This window comes from Podarcis cretensis, assembly GCF_951804945.1.
Source record: "Podarcis cretensis genome assembly, chromosome: 8".
In the NCBI taxonomy this organism is placed as follows: domain Eukaryota; kingdom Metazoa; phylum Chordata; class Lepidosauria; order Squamata; family Lacertidae; genus Podarcis; species Podarcis cretensis.
Window position 1 is genome coordinate 39,920,630 of NC_137177.1, and position 14,131 is coordinate 39,934,760.

Consider the following 14,131-nt stretch of genomic DNA (forward strand, 5'->3'; position numbering starts at 1 on the left):
GCCCAGTAATGTTTCTTACAATTTATTCTGCTCAATTAAACCTGGTGGCTCACTGCATGGACCTCTCCTGGACCTTGTCTCAAGTATCAACCGGCCTGAGTTACATTGTCATTTGGCTATCATCTACAAAATTTATTGTCATATCTGCTTCCTATGTGATTCACTTACAACCTAGGTTAGGAGACCATGTTTCCTTCATGGTTGACAACAACTAGGAGTAAATTTCTACCAACCTGTGGTTCGTATTCCTGTGCTGTAATCAATTCCCCTCACTGTGATAATCAGGAGGGCGTGAGATCGGGAGCTGTGCTCGTTCAAGTAGGTGCTTTCAGTCACTCGGTTGATATGACCAAATTCAAAGACCTAGAATAAGTGCACAGAGAGAGAGAGAGATGGTCAAGCCACACCTGTCTTCAGCAGCCAGTTCTCACATAGGCCTCCCTCTCTGACCATCATCCCAGGCACTTGGCGCCCATTCAGAGGGCAGCAGGATGCCTGAGCAGCAGAGAGTGCCTTTGCAGAACTTCCCTGGCACCACATAGTCAGTGGAAGTCCTTAAGATTTGTTACACATGAAAACAGCTGAAAACTCAAAGCCCAAGAAACAGGAAAAAAGATGCAGGCTGCACAGTAAACTCAGCTTCACAGTGCAACGCACACAATACTGCCCACATCACATTTTTATATAATCCTATCCTATAAATCAAAGCAGTTTCTGGTACTTGTGTCATAAAATACTCATTAAAATTCTTCATTTATTCTTCCTGTAAATCTCATTTACAGAAGTGAGCTTTTCTGAACATCCCTCGCCTGGACCTAGACTGGGGGGTGGTTGACTTGCTATTTAAAGTGAAGCCGCCTTGCCCGTTTTCTAACCTGGTTGATGTCTTCTACACAGTGCACAGGGAACTCTGTCAGGCCTGGCACATAGAGCTGTCCACTACCATCTGGGCACAGTTTGATGTCCAACTTCTCCTGTGGCTCCTTTCCAAGCAGGTCTCTGAAAGAGAGAGGCAAGCAAAATCTTTGTAAGGCTATGTGCTCCAAAAGGACACTTTTCCAGCATAGAAAGATGGGTTAGGGGTGCAGTAGGTGAGAGACAGTTGCCGAAGAAACAGTAACAAATAAGATACCTAATATTTGATTGCTAAAAGAAAGCCCCCACATTGGTTCTCTTGCAGCAGGATCAGGTCCCTTAGCTAAAGAGCTGTTTCTTCCTTCCCAAGTTACAAATTGCAGGAGGACAGCGTTCTTCAACCTAAGAGTGTCCAATACCAACACCATTCCAAGTGCTTTGAACAGAGGCAGAGAACAGCTAATGGAGGGAAGGAGGGAAGAACCATGGAACAAGTATTCCTCAGTCAAAGGAAATTTTTTAGCTGAACAAATTCTAACAAGTCACAATGAACTGCCTTGGCTAAGAGTGCAGCTACCCAAGAGGAACTAAATTCTGAAAACAGATGAACAGAGTTGCCACTGCAAGAGCTAATTCTGTCTCGGGGCTCCGTTCTGAAACTTGCTTCAACACCAGAGCTAGTTTCCAGAGCATCTGAGTAGGAATATTAAAACTGCCTATCGGCACATCCATCAACACCACTGGAGCCAGAAGGTTAGACTTTCATGAAGCATTCCCTTGTTATATGGGGCGGGGTCGCTTCTCCTGCAGAAAGCACAAGCTGTTCCACCACTGCCACTGAAATTGTTTACTGGGACATTCAAAACCCTAGGGTTTTGAATCTAGGGACTGAGAAGTCTTTGGCATCCTGCGGTTACCTGAGGGCTTCGTTGTAGATCTCAGCCACACTGACAGTGATCTGGTAGTTCCAGTCGGAGGCTTTTGCCTGCACTTCTGAGAAGAGAAGCTGCAGTGCCCGCTGGTTGATTCCTGGGTTTTCGGGAGTTCCCTGGTGAGGAAAATGGAAGGGACATCATGTTCCTTCAATGAATTAACATTACATAAAAAGAAAGGAACACCAGAAAGAGTGTGTGTGTGTGTGTATGTGTGTGTGTGTGCGCGCACACGCACACACACGCTCATGCCAGGCAGTCCAGCACACCATCACTGACTCACTCTGCAGTGCAGTCATCAATTTCCCTTCCCTCTATCCATCTCCCTGCCATCCCCAGCAGTGGGGGACACACAGTTTTTCTGTAAAAATGGAAAAACAATAAAACCTTATAAAGGCTAAAAGGTAGTAATTTGAACTCTATACCACAAATCCTCCTCAGCAAACATGGAAACACTATACAACACAGTCTGCCCCAAACAGCAGCCAGAAAGCCTAAATAGCAACTGGTGTTTTCAAAAGAATGAAAGGAAATTGGACCACTCCTACCCCTTGAGGCAGAGCAAGTGGGAGCAAAGGATTAACCCTGCTCATCCAGTGAAGGAGGAATCAAGACTGGTGAGAAGGTTCCCTCCTTTTCCAGATGACCACAGGTAACCAGATTTATTGACTCCTAGTTTTGACACTGCCTTCTAAAAGAAGAGGTAACCCTTTCCTGTTTACTCCACCCCTGTAATGAGTAAGAGCAGGAAGGAGTGGGTTTTTTTGTAACCTAAAACTGCACAACGAAGCAGCCTGAAAAACCTTTGGAAGAGCATTGAGCAGCTGCAGGGCCACATTTTAGGGACTTGCCAAATGAATATCCCATGGGGCAAGACCTCCTGGGTTGGTATGAATAACTGGGGACGTTCATAAGGGAAAAGATGCTCCCCAAGATATGTGGGCCCAAGGATACCTTTAAAAGGTGAGAGCCACCACCTTGAACTGAACTTGGAAACACACTCGCAGACATGTAATATGGGCTTTATATTCAGTCCCCACCCCCCAAATAGATAGGCATTTAGCACTAGCTGAACAACCCCACAACAGGGCTATGGAAACTGCAGAATCAGCAAATCGTTTAAAAAGGAACTGAAAAGCAGCTCACCTCCATTGTGTATGTCTTGCCGGCACCTGTCTGGCCATAGGCGAAAATGCAAACATTGTAACCATCAATGCAGGATGTGATCAGGGCTTGAACTTCCCGGAAGACCTTTAAAAAACAAAGTTTGCGTAAGGCATTGGCAGAGTACTTTGCTCTGCTGCCATCAGGCTCATACATATCCATGAGACTACTAAGTCCAAACTAAATGAATCACAACCTCTTTACATATAGAGTAAAGGAGGAGGATGAGATACTGCAGCAACAGCAACATGTCTAATTTGCCTGCTGGTAAACACATTCCTACCTAGTTAAGTAACCCAACAAATGAGACGTTTCCCTTTGAGCTACGTTCCTCCTTCTCTCACCCAGCAGACATTCTTGCTAACTTAACAGGAGAACACCGTGACTATACTTACATCTTCCTGTGTTGCTTCAGGAGGGAAAACCTTGTCAAGTTCAAATGATACCAGCTTCCCTCTATGCATCAGATGCAAGATGGCATCATCATCAGGGTCAAATGTCACCACACTGGCAGCTTCTGGCCCATCGCCATCCTCTTTACATACTGGCCGAACACGACCAAACACACGGATATTGCCTTAAAGGGAAATTATAGCTTTATAAATCTGAGAACAGCTGGCTTCTAGGCTCCTAGGCCACCCCACAGAGAATTACAGTGTCTGATGGTTATCTCAACCACTAGGCTATATTCCAAAAGAACCATCTTTCCTAATGGCATTTAGGGTCAGGCCAAGGTTCCAGAACCTTGTTTTTGGTGAAGCAGAATGTGTGCAAATCCAGACAGCCATCAGCAAAACCACCTGAGCCACAATGAACATCCCTTGCATAAGAGATAGCAAGATGTTTCCACTGCAAAGGCTCCCCCAACTCTCAAGCTGGGAACCCCAGAAAACACCACCTCAGCTTCCTATCAGATAGCCTCAGCCGTCAAGTGGCATCTATGCCATGCCCTCAAGGAACCCATACATAGGGACCCACAGACCTTTCAACCGCACAAGTTCATTGTGACATTTCTTCCGGAGCTGCAGTTCTCTGCGGTATTTCCTCAGGAGCTCCTGATTTGTACTGTTGACCTCTTCAATGGCTTGGCCAATCTTTGAAGAAAGGACAAAAGAGTTAGGGGGAATATGTCACATTCTGCGAGGTGGAGAATCTTACTCCTCCTCATCTCATCCAGATCTTCCCATCTCAACTGAGCCACTCATAATTAAAAAGGAACTTTACAACCAACAGGGAAGGTGCAGCACCACACCATTTAGAGGGCGGGAATCAGCCCTGAGATTTGGAAGTAGGACAATCTTGCTGCTGGACTGACCTCAGCCTTGGCATTCTGTAGGGCTTCTTGGAGAAGAACAGGAAAGTCTTTGACCTGCCGCTTCAGGCTATTGTAATCATTTGTAAGGGTTCGAAGAGCTGGCTGGAGAGTCAGGAGATTTGTCCTCACTCCTACGGAGATGAATAAATGTACATTAAGGCAATGCTACAGACTCATACATTTTCCCATTTTCATTTGCAAAAAGCATTTCTCCTCCTTAAACAAAACCACCATTAAGGAAGATGCTGGTTCAAATGATCTCTGAACTGAAAGGCAGCTGCTTCTTCAAAAGCCAAACCAGGCCCTTGAGAGAAATGTTTGGCCAGCTTGAAGATACTCACCTGCCAGGTTCTCGTGGACAGCTTTCATTTCTACCTGGGCTCGAGCAAATGCTTCTTCAATGGCTCGATTCTTGTCCTCCTCCATGTTCTGCATCTCCTCCAGCATCTGCTCGTGGGCCCGCTCCAACTCAGACTCATACAACGTAACCTAGGAAACACAGCAAAGGAACCTGTCAGGGTAAAGAGGCCAGGCTACCACTTTCCCTCCCCTCTAGGGCGAGCAAATCTCTCCAATCAGTTCCTCTCTGTTTCTCATTTTTCCAATCTTATGTTCAGTTACCCACATTTCTACAAGGGTTTGCAGTTTTTTTTAAATAATACAGTGGTACCTAGGGTTAAGAACTTAATTCGTTCTGGAGGTCTGTTCTTAACCTGAAACTGTTCTTAACCTGAAGCACCACTTTAGCTAATGGGGCTCCTGCTGCCGCCACACCGCTGGAGCATGATTTCTGTTCTCCTGAAGCAAAGTTCTTAACCCGAGGTAATATTTCTGGGTTAGCGGAGTCTATAACCTGAAGCGAATGTAACCTGAAGCGTATGTAACCCGAGGTACCACTGTAATAATCTTATGAACATTCACCAGCATTTTAACCTGAATTTCTTCTTATGACACACATTTTTGTGTGCAATTTCCCCTAATAAAATTATATTTGTATGTTATTTTCAGAGATATATGCATTTGTGTGCAAACATTATCCTAGTATATGAATTTTTGTACACATTACTTGGCTAGAGAACCATACTAAAAATATGAGAATTGCGAGAATTTCAAAGGACAACTGTTTCAGTTCTTGTATGGTTTCAGGAAGCATGAATGTGGTAGGTTTGCCTTTAAATGCAAACTTAATGGAATTTCTCTCCTATCCCTCCTCTAACATCCATCAAAAGAGTGCCTTCTGCTGCCGATAGGAAGGTATTAGGACCCAGGGCCAGGTTGCAAATGATCCTCCCTGGGCACACCAGTGAGGCTTCAGAGAGAGAACTGGAAAGAGGGCCCTGGAGCAGCAGGTAGAGAGCTCAGAGAGGAGGAAGAGGATACTGCTGCAGAAGTACAGCAAGAGGGGGACCTAGAAGCTAAAGAATGCATAAGTCTCTTGCAAGGGACCAAAAGCAGAGAAGAAAGCACCAACAAATGAAGAAGCATCCTTAGCGCTTCCTGTTCTTTCTACCTGCATCATTTTGAACAAGTTGCCTGAGCTCTGCTTCTCTCTCTTTTTCTACACTCAGAAAGTGCTCACCTGAGCTCTGAGCTGCACTGCTGCTTTCTGAGAGTTCTGCAGCTGCTGTTCCATCTCTTTCAGCACCTGTCTCTGCATCCCAACTTGGTCTTGCAAGTACTGGTTCCGGGACTGGGCTTCACAGAGGGCCTGCTTGGTCTTTGAGGACTCGACTTCCACAGTCTTGATTACATACTGGGGGAGGAAAAGCAAGAAACACAGCTACAGAAGTGAGACACGGCCACAGTTCATTATAGATGACCTTTAGGGTCCTTTCCCGCTCTACAACTCTACTTGAGGGCAGCTTATGAAATTAAGAGATACTCTGGATCTCTGACCGAAGCTCTTCTGGGGACTGATGAACTCTTCAAGCAGTTTCACTTTGAGGAAACTCATGGACTAAAGCCTTCACAGCAAGCTATTCTGCCTCACCTTAATCTGCTGAGGCTGGGCTTTGAGGCTGGCTATTGTCTCCTGGCTATCCCTCAGTCTGCGGCTGAGCCGCTCCTCTTCCTCTGCCTTCTCTGCTAGGGAGTCTTTCAGTCGGAGCTCCACCTCAGCCAGGCGATTGGTTTTCTGCTCCACTTCTAGGTCCAGCTCCGACAGGCGCCCTTTCACCTCTTCTGCTTCTTGCTTTAGTTGGGCCAGCTTTTCCTGCAACTTCACATTCTCCTGAGTAGTAAACAGGGAGGAATGAATATAGCATATAATAAACATAACTGCAGCTGAGCAGCCTGCAGTCCCACCCCAGCAGAAAGAAGAAGCAACTCTTTTTACCTGGCTGTGCTCGCAGTTCACGCATTTCACAGGATGCTTCTTCTTGAGCTCCTGCAGTTGTGCCTCGCACATCTTCATCTCTTGTTTCAGACGCACATTTTCTGCAACCAAAAGGTCCCGGTGCTTCTCCAGATCTGTGCCACCCTAAAAAGGGCATGGGAGGCAGGCAGGGTGTTAGAGGAACCTATGCATTATGAGCAATTTTACTACTTTAACTACTAAGTCACCTACTGGACCTGAGGGAAATCACAAGAAAAGCTTGAAAGTTTTCCACTGAAAAAATTAACAGTGGAAATTATTTATTTATTTACTTACTTACTTATTTCAAAAAAAGTTTCCACCCAACCAAATCCCAAAGGTATTATGTTCAAAAACATGCCATTTGTTTGAGCAGAACAAACAGGCAATATATATGAGTGGATCTGTCCTCCTCTAATAAGTTACCAGGTACAGAAGCACTGTCACCTGCGCCTAATTAATATAAATAAATTCAAAAAACCCTTTTCATTGATAAAGCAAGAGAAGGAATGCTTACTATGAGATCTGAATGGATGTGCAGATAACACCCCACATTCACTCTTAGATCTAATTGGCTTTAATTATAAATTTGTTGCCTCTATTTTTTGTTTGGGTGCAGTCAAATTAGTAAGTATCTAGACTATTAGATGCAGGAACACTATCTTTTGAAGACACCAGGAGACTTCTAGAGGGTCCCAGTCAGAGGAAGGAATATGGCTCAGAGGCAAAGCGCATGCTTTTCTTGCAGAAAGCCATGGCCAGTCAGTGTGGACAACACTGAGCTAGATAGACCAATGGGCTGTTGTGGCATAAGGCATCTCCCTACGTTCCCAGAAAAATGACTCACCGGCTACACTTTGTTTGCAAACTCTCTCAATAAATTTAGCTGAATTGATCTAGCAGTACTGTGTGTAGGTGGGTTAATTGCCATTTTCCTTCACACCCACCAGTGCTGGGAACACCCTTATAATTTGTACACTTGGCATTTTGCATTGTGTGGACTATTGCTTTTGTTATTCAATTATTAACATATCTGTAGTGTACTTATTACATATTCATTTTGTTTCCTGCATGTGTTTTTCAATGCTGGGTGCATTTTGGCTCCTGCTGTTTATGGGCAACTCCTCTTCAGCTCTTTTTTCCTTCAGAAAAGCAGACACCAGGCAGGGTCGCTAAGTTTATACTTCTCCCACAGGTGTTTCCAAATGGAGTGGCCCTGTGCTTCCCCACCCCCAGAATCAAGAAGAAATTCTTATCAGGTGGAAATAACTGAACTTGCACAGAAACAAGTCCTGTCTTTATGATGGGGAGCATATCACTACTGGAAATAGGTGTCATCTCCTCAGATGAGATGGGCCAATTTAGAGCTCAATTTAACCTCAGCAAGGTTAAGGGAAGGATTTGTTAAACAACAACAACAACAACAACAGTAGCATAAAGCAAGGATTATAAACACTAAGGGAAAATCTGCATGATAACAGAATTAACCTTTCCAATGGGAAGGAGGGGGATTTCAGTAAAGTAACTCAAGAGTGGGAGAATCCACAGTCCTTCCTGCCTAGGCCAAATCAATAAGCAAAGTGTGATGAACTCAGCTGTTTACAGGAGCATGTTGAATTTCCACAAACATCAGCAAACAGGCTGCTTGCAATGCTTTTTTGGGGAGACCTCGGGAAAAATGGAGGTCAATGTGGGTCAAATTCACCACATTTAACTTGCAAAACTTGTAACCCTGTGCTAAGCCACCTTCAGGGTTTTGATTCACATATAATTGCAAAAGCCAAGTTGCTCATTCAGAACAATTTTAGTCACATACATGAGCACCATCCCCTAGTTGGGGTAAAGAAATCCAAAGCTGTAAACACGTGTACACACGTGTACACACATGTACACACACACACACAAGTATTGCTGCCGTAACATGCATTCCTACTCAGAAAGGAGTTCAACAGCAGTTACTTCCTCTGTTTATAGTTTAGCCTACATGTAAATGTTTTCATGATACATGTATTATGGAATAAAGTCTTTCGGAGATGTTAGCAGTGCAAAGATGATTATGTAGCTCACCAACACGGAATGGAGCCTGTTCATTTCCTGTGCTTGCTCCAGGAGTTGGTCCTTCAGACTTTCTGTCTACCAACGCAGAAAGGTAGCTTTAAATACATATCACTTCCACGTTGGACAGTGAAGTTTCTTAAATTTATAAGACTGACCATTAATAAAACTATACAGGTGGCTTATTTAAAATAATAGAATAATTAAGAATAAATACAATATTTTTCCATAGCAGAAACAGTACAAAACAGTTTGCAAGTTAGCTTTAAACCACACTAAAAGAGAGAGGGAGGGAAAGAGAAAGGCTTATTTAAAACCACACTGAAAAAGTGAATGCTAAGGGTCTTTTTTGAAACACAAGTTCAAAAGGCATTTTCAGTGGTGATTCCCCAGTTGTGGAATGCTTTCCCCAGAGAAACCCTCCTGCAGCCAACACTGTCAGCTCACTGGGTGGAAACATTACTTTTCACTGTTTAAGGATCTTAATTTAATCGTGATGTGGAAAAATTCTGGTCTGTTTTGGTGTTTACCTTTTAGTGGGGTAGGGTAAGATTAATCCTTCTTATTCTTGTTCTAAAACTGCAAGTATCCAAATTTGTGGATGGCATGAACTTATTCAGGATGGTAAAATACTGAGCAGATTGTGAAGTGCTCTTAAAGGCCCATTCTAAAGTTTCTTACTAGGGAATTCAAAAAAGTATTACACACAGGTATTGCTTTTGCAGAAAAAACTATCACAAGCACACAGCATGGTCTCTCCATGTATTTTTTTTTGGGGGGGGGGGTCCTATAATGATGCAATTACTTTACTGAGACAAATCCTGGGATGGGATGACTAATCTAGGATGCCATCCAGGATGAGACAAGGATTCCACAAGCTGCTCCCAGAAAAATAGCTAGCAGAAATGCATGTTGTCCCGCTACAAGGAGCCTGAATGACAACATACCTGGTTCTGCAGCTGTACAGTCTGACTGAGTTGGCTGCTCTCTTGCGCAGAAAGCTTTTCCTGCAGCAGCAGCAACTCTTGCTGCAGCTGCAACTTTTCCTCTTGTAGCTGGGCCAAAGAGTCCACCAACTTCTGTACCATGGGAAGCTGACGTGCCCCCGGCAAGCTGGGCCGTTTCCCACTGAAGAATCTTCCTTCTGCAACAAAGCAGGAAATTATTATCAAGCAGAGCAGGTGCCAGGCAGGGATGAGATGAGGGGAAGATTAGCATGTGATGAAGCGGAGTGCTACACCATGAAGGGCCATGAACAGTACAAACTGCAAAGCAAGATCTTCTGATGCAAGATGAAATGCACCTGCCAAGCATTATTGCAGGAAGGATTGTTGGTGGGTGTGCGTAGGCCATGGGCTATTTCTCCCACCAAAACTCTGGGCAGAGCCATCAGCCAACAAAGCCCAACATTAGCATGTTGATCAAAACATTAGCATGTTGACCAAAGAAAGGAATGCTGTGATGCTGAAACACTACCTTGCATGTTAGATATTTACCCTCAGCAGTTGCTAAGAGGTTGGTCCAAATTTATATCCTCAAATGGTAAATTGTCCTCTCTTTGGCCTTACAGCCCGTGGGGCAACTTGAAATCTGCTTTGCCCCTAGTAGTCACCTAATGTTGTGCAACCCTTTGCATGTCTACTCAAAAGTAAGCCCTACTAATTGCAATGGAGATTACTCCCAGATAAGCAGTTAGTTAGGACTGTTGTCAAAGTCTGCATAACCGCTCATGTATGGTCGTACCTTGGAAGTCGAACAGAATCCGTTCCGGAAGTCCATTTGACTTCCAAAACGTTCGAAACCCTGTCGGACGTTCGGGTTCCAAAAGAACATTCGCAGACTGGAACAATCACTTCCAGGTTTGTGGCGTTTGGGAGCCAAAACATGCGATTTCCAGGGTGTTTAGGATCCAAGGTATGACTGTACTTCAAATGAACTGTTACAAAATTCAGACTTCACAACATTTTCCACATGCCCTAGGGGACATATGTTTTTCTCTCTCCCCACCCTCTGCAAAATACCTTTTTTTCCTTTTACTGAATATCTAGCTCTGCAGAATGTAAAAATATGATTACTGTTTTGTGACTTTTTAGTTGGGACATAATGAAAATTGTTACCCTAATGTTTTGATTTTAGATTTATTTTAATGGACAGGCACAGCTACTGTACCTTCCCATCTTTACCTAACAAAAGTGAGTATGTCTGAGTGAAGCCTGGGTTGTTTCGTATTTTAAGAAAGCATTATTCATTCGCACACGGAAATAATGGCCTCCGATCTTACAGAAAAGCACAGAGAAACAGCTTTCCAAGCACAGCGACGTAAGTACGCATCTCGGGGAGATGGCATAGTAAGACAGAAAAGACAGAGATGCCACATCACCACTTCTTGCTGCCCAAAACTCTCTGAAGAAGTTTGGCAAGTGGGATGCACACAATGACCACACAAGCATGGAGAAGAGATAAATACCACACTGCCTCTGTGCCCCAGGTGGAGGAGCTCTTCACTCACAGCAGTCTGAATTCCTGTCACCATAAGCAAGAAAGAAGAACACACAGAAGACAGAACCTATGATTCTGCAAAGTCGAAAATACCCAAGTTGTTCTGTGGGCAACTAAAAATAAATACTATCTCCCTCCCTCCACCCAACAGCTGGTTGGTTTGTGAAAGGAGCAGGGAATGGAGATCAAAAAGGGGGTCACTACATATGAGAAATAAACAGCTAATGACAGATGAAGAAATATCTATCTAAGAAATAGTTATATATGATCAACAACTTTAGGATAGCATCACTACACCACATATTATTGGCACCAGCAGTTCAAAAGAAGTTGGCATTGCAGGGTTCCCTTAAAGTCTCTGCTGCTAGTGCTAGGTATTACTCGTGTTTGGACCAGGCACATAGCTCTGGAAAGAGCTCCCAGATCCCACTGCCAGATAGCCAGGCTGCTCCAGAGGTTCAGCAGCTCCAAGAGGTGTCAGAGGGCAAAAAAAAAAAAAAAAAGCAATGCTCTGCAGCAGGCCTTGCCTTGCAGGCTGGGGCAGGGAGAATTCCTTAGATTACCTTACATAACTTCTTCCATTACTTCTTCAGCACACTCAAGATTGGAGACAAAAGATCTGGGTCAGCCTCCTAACAATAGAGGCAATGGCCAAAAGAGGAAAGCATCAAATCTGCCCTTGACTGTTTGAAATGAGGCACACATAGTACTCTTTCAGAGGAGGGATTTATCTTAATTCCCTCTTCTAAACTGGGGTTTGTGTGTGAATGCGCATTATAGCCAGGGTCATTCCTTTGCTTCCAAGGAGAGCTCCTGAGCTGTTAACAGCTGTATGGCAGATAGACATAGATGAAGTTTTTTACACTTCTGAATCTTTATGCTAGGGGAAATTGTTTAATTTTTGTTAATTTAACATTTGTCTCAATACAGCCAACCAAAATGCCATTCAATCCCAATGCACATCATACTCTCAAAGAACAAACTTGGATGGTCAAGTGCTAATTGCTTTACAGGTAAAACTGGGCCACCAGAAAATAAAAAGTATGCAAGCACCCAACTTTAAAAGACTTTAAATAACAACAATCAGCCCTGGGAGCTTCAGAATATTGAAGGCATAAAGACAAAGAAAAAAATAATAAAGCAACAAAAGTTAATGCCTGGAAGAGGAACTTCTGTCTTTGCACTGTACACCAGACAAACGCTAAGGGGAAACTGCAACATTTTGGTACAGCTCATACTTGTATTTATTTCTGACATTCTGCCCTGACTTTCTATATAAAATATAGTCTAGGTGGTTACATATACACATAGTACATATAAAAACATTCTGAAAGTGATCATGTTGTGGTTTGGTAAAAGAAACAGAAGTGGAACATTCAGGTGAATCAATATTGAACTGTTATGGAGGGTTGGAATTAAAAAATTTTAATTATTTATTGACTGATTTAAGGTAATCACAGGGCCATGGCTTGAATATTAATTGATAAGGCATTTAGTGCCTTCTGTCAGTGCAGATATATTTTTACATGCTTACAGAACAGAAAATAGATAGACAAGGGCAAGACCTTCATCTCTGCAATGCATGCACTACACTTGCAGGCGCTTCATTAACAGCCATCACATCCAGTCTGAAATAGCCAAGGAATACCCCTGTGTGAAACCTGGAGCATAACTACCAGTCAGTCCAGACAGTATGGAGTCAGGTGGATCTATGGGTCTGATTCAGTATATTGTAGGATTATATATCACCCTGAGAGATGTGAAAGGTGATTAAAAACAGCAACAATAGCAACGCTGCAGTTTCTGACAGGTAGTCAAATAATATCAAGATAAAATCACACCAATTAAAAACCAGTCAAAATAGTAACAGCAGATTATAATTACCCTGTGCTGCTTTCCCTGCACATGTCTCAAGCAGGTGACATACCACCCATCACTTCATGATTTCCCATAGGCTGTGCTGAGCCTAGAAGAGACACCTGAGAAAAACCTGGGAACTAATACCTGGGAGGAAACAGATGCATGTCTTACCAACCCTGACCTGGATGTAAAGTCCATTTCAGACCTCCAAGGATAAAAATGAAAGGGCTCTAACTTGGCCAACATTCAGAGCTGTCAACTGGTGTGCCAGCCTTTTTTAGAAGGGTCATCTCATAGTGATCATTCCACATCACCTAATTGTATGTCCTGCACCCAATATAGTTAATAACTCCTTGCAAATGTTACACTTGTGTGGTTCTGTTAAAAGGAAAAGGATGAGTACTCCAGTCCCACTACAAACATCAAGCAGCAGGTGTAGCTGGCTTGTTAAAACATTCTATTTTTTTCTACAATACTTTTAAGCCAATGTCTGCAGAAGGATAAACTATTTCAATATGTCCAGCTGCTCATCCAACACTCTTTCTGATGCTCATACACCATTTATTCTACCTTTTTATTTCTACTCTGCCTTTCCCCTCTCAACCACCCTACAGGCTACAGTAAGAGAGAAAGCGGCTAGCCCAAAGTCAAGAAGAAAGCTGCTTGCATAATAGGTGGAGACTTGAATGGAGGCGTCCCATGTCCACATCAGGCATTCTAACTACTATCCTGTCTGATAAGGAAACAGACCAGCAACCCCCACCAATCTGGTCTCAGGCAAAGGATCTTCTGAAGATGCCACCCAGTTCCACTTTCTAAGCTTCTGTGCGGAACTCATTTTCTGCTTACTTATTCTTTCCCCCTCCACCCCGTGCCCCTCACTCACTCTTTTCTGTCTGCAGTGCTCTTCGCCCCTCCTGGTCACAGCCGTGTTGCCATCTTGCTTCAATGCTCTCTCTTCCGTGCACACTCTCTCCTCACACTTCTTCACTGAAGCACTTTGTTGTGAGGCCTCACAAAGGGGAGAAATGGGACTTGCTGCAACTTCCAAATCAGCACAAAACAGGGAGCACCTCCTCACTCTGATATGTCTGGGCA

At 43.6% G+C, this 14,131-nt stretch overlaps 1 protein-coding gene across 7 annotated transcripts in view; it reads right to left on the reverse strand.

Moving 5' to 3' along the window:
* The window catches only part of KIFC3 (kinesin family member C3), a gene marked incomplete at its 5' end in the record, with an annotated part of 35,726 nt that overhangs the window by 4,450 nt on the left and 17,145 nt on the right, over positions 1-14,131 (reverse strand). For 4 of the 7 annotated variants that reach the window (XM_079988387.1, XM_079988390.1, XM_079988385.1 and 1 more), the window contains 13 exons: positions 234-363; positions 876-999; positions 1,773-1,903; positions 2,934-3,038; positions 3,347-3,528; positions 3,934-4,045; positions 4,267-4,397; positions 4,608-4,755; positions 5,846-6,019; positions 6,257-6,496; positions 6,602-6,745; positions 8,687-8,752; positions 9,622-9,818. In XM_079988387.1, the coding sequence (XP_079844513.1) occupies positions 234-363; positions 876-999; positions 1,773-1,903; positions 2,934-3,038; positions 3,347-3,528; positions 3,934-4,045; positions 4,267-4,397; positions 4,608-4,755; positions 5,846-6,019; positions 6,257-6,496; positions 6,602-6,745; positions 8,687-8,752; positions 9,622-9,818 (1,884 nt within the window). Of the gene's footprint in view, positions 1-233; positions 364-875; positions 1,000-1,772; positions 1,904-2,933; positions 3,039-3,346; positions 3,529-3,933; positions 4,046-4,266; positions 4,398-4,607; positions 4,756-5,845; positions 6,020-6,256; positions 6,497-6,601; positions 6,746-8,686; positions 8,753-9,621; positions 9,819-13,919; positions 14,046-14,131 lie in introns of those variants that run through there. The other 3 variants (XM_079988389.1, XM_079988388.1, XM_079988391.1) reach the window with 2 other exon arrangements.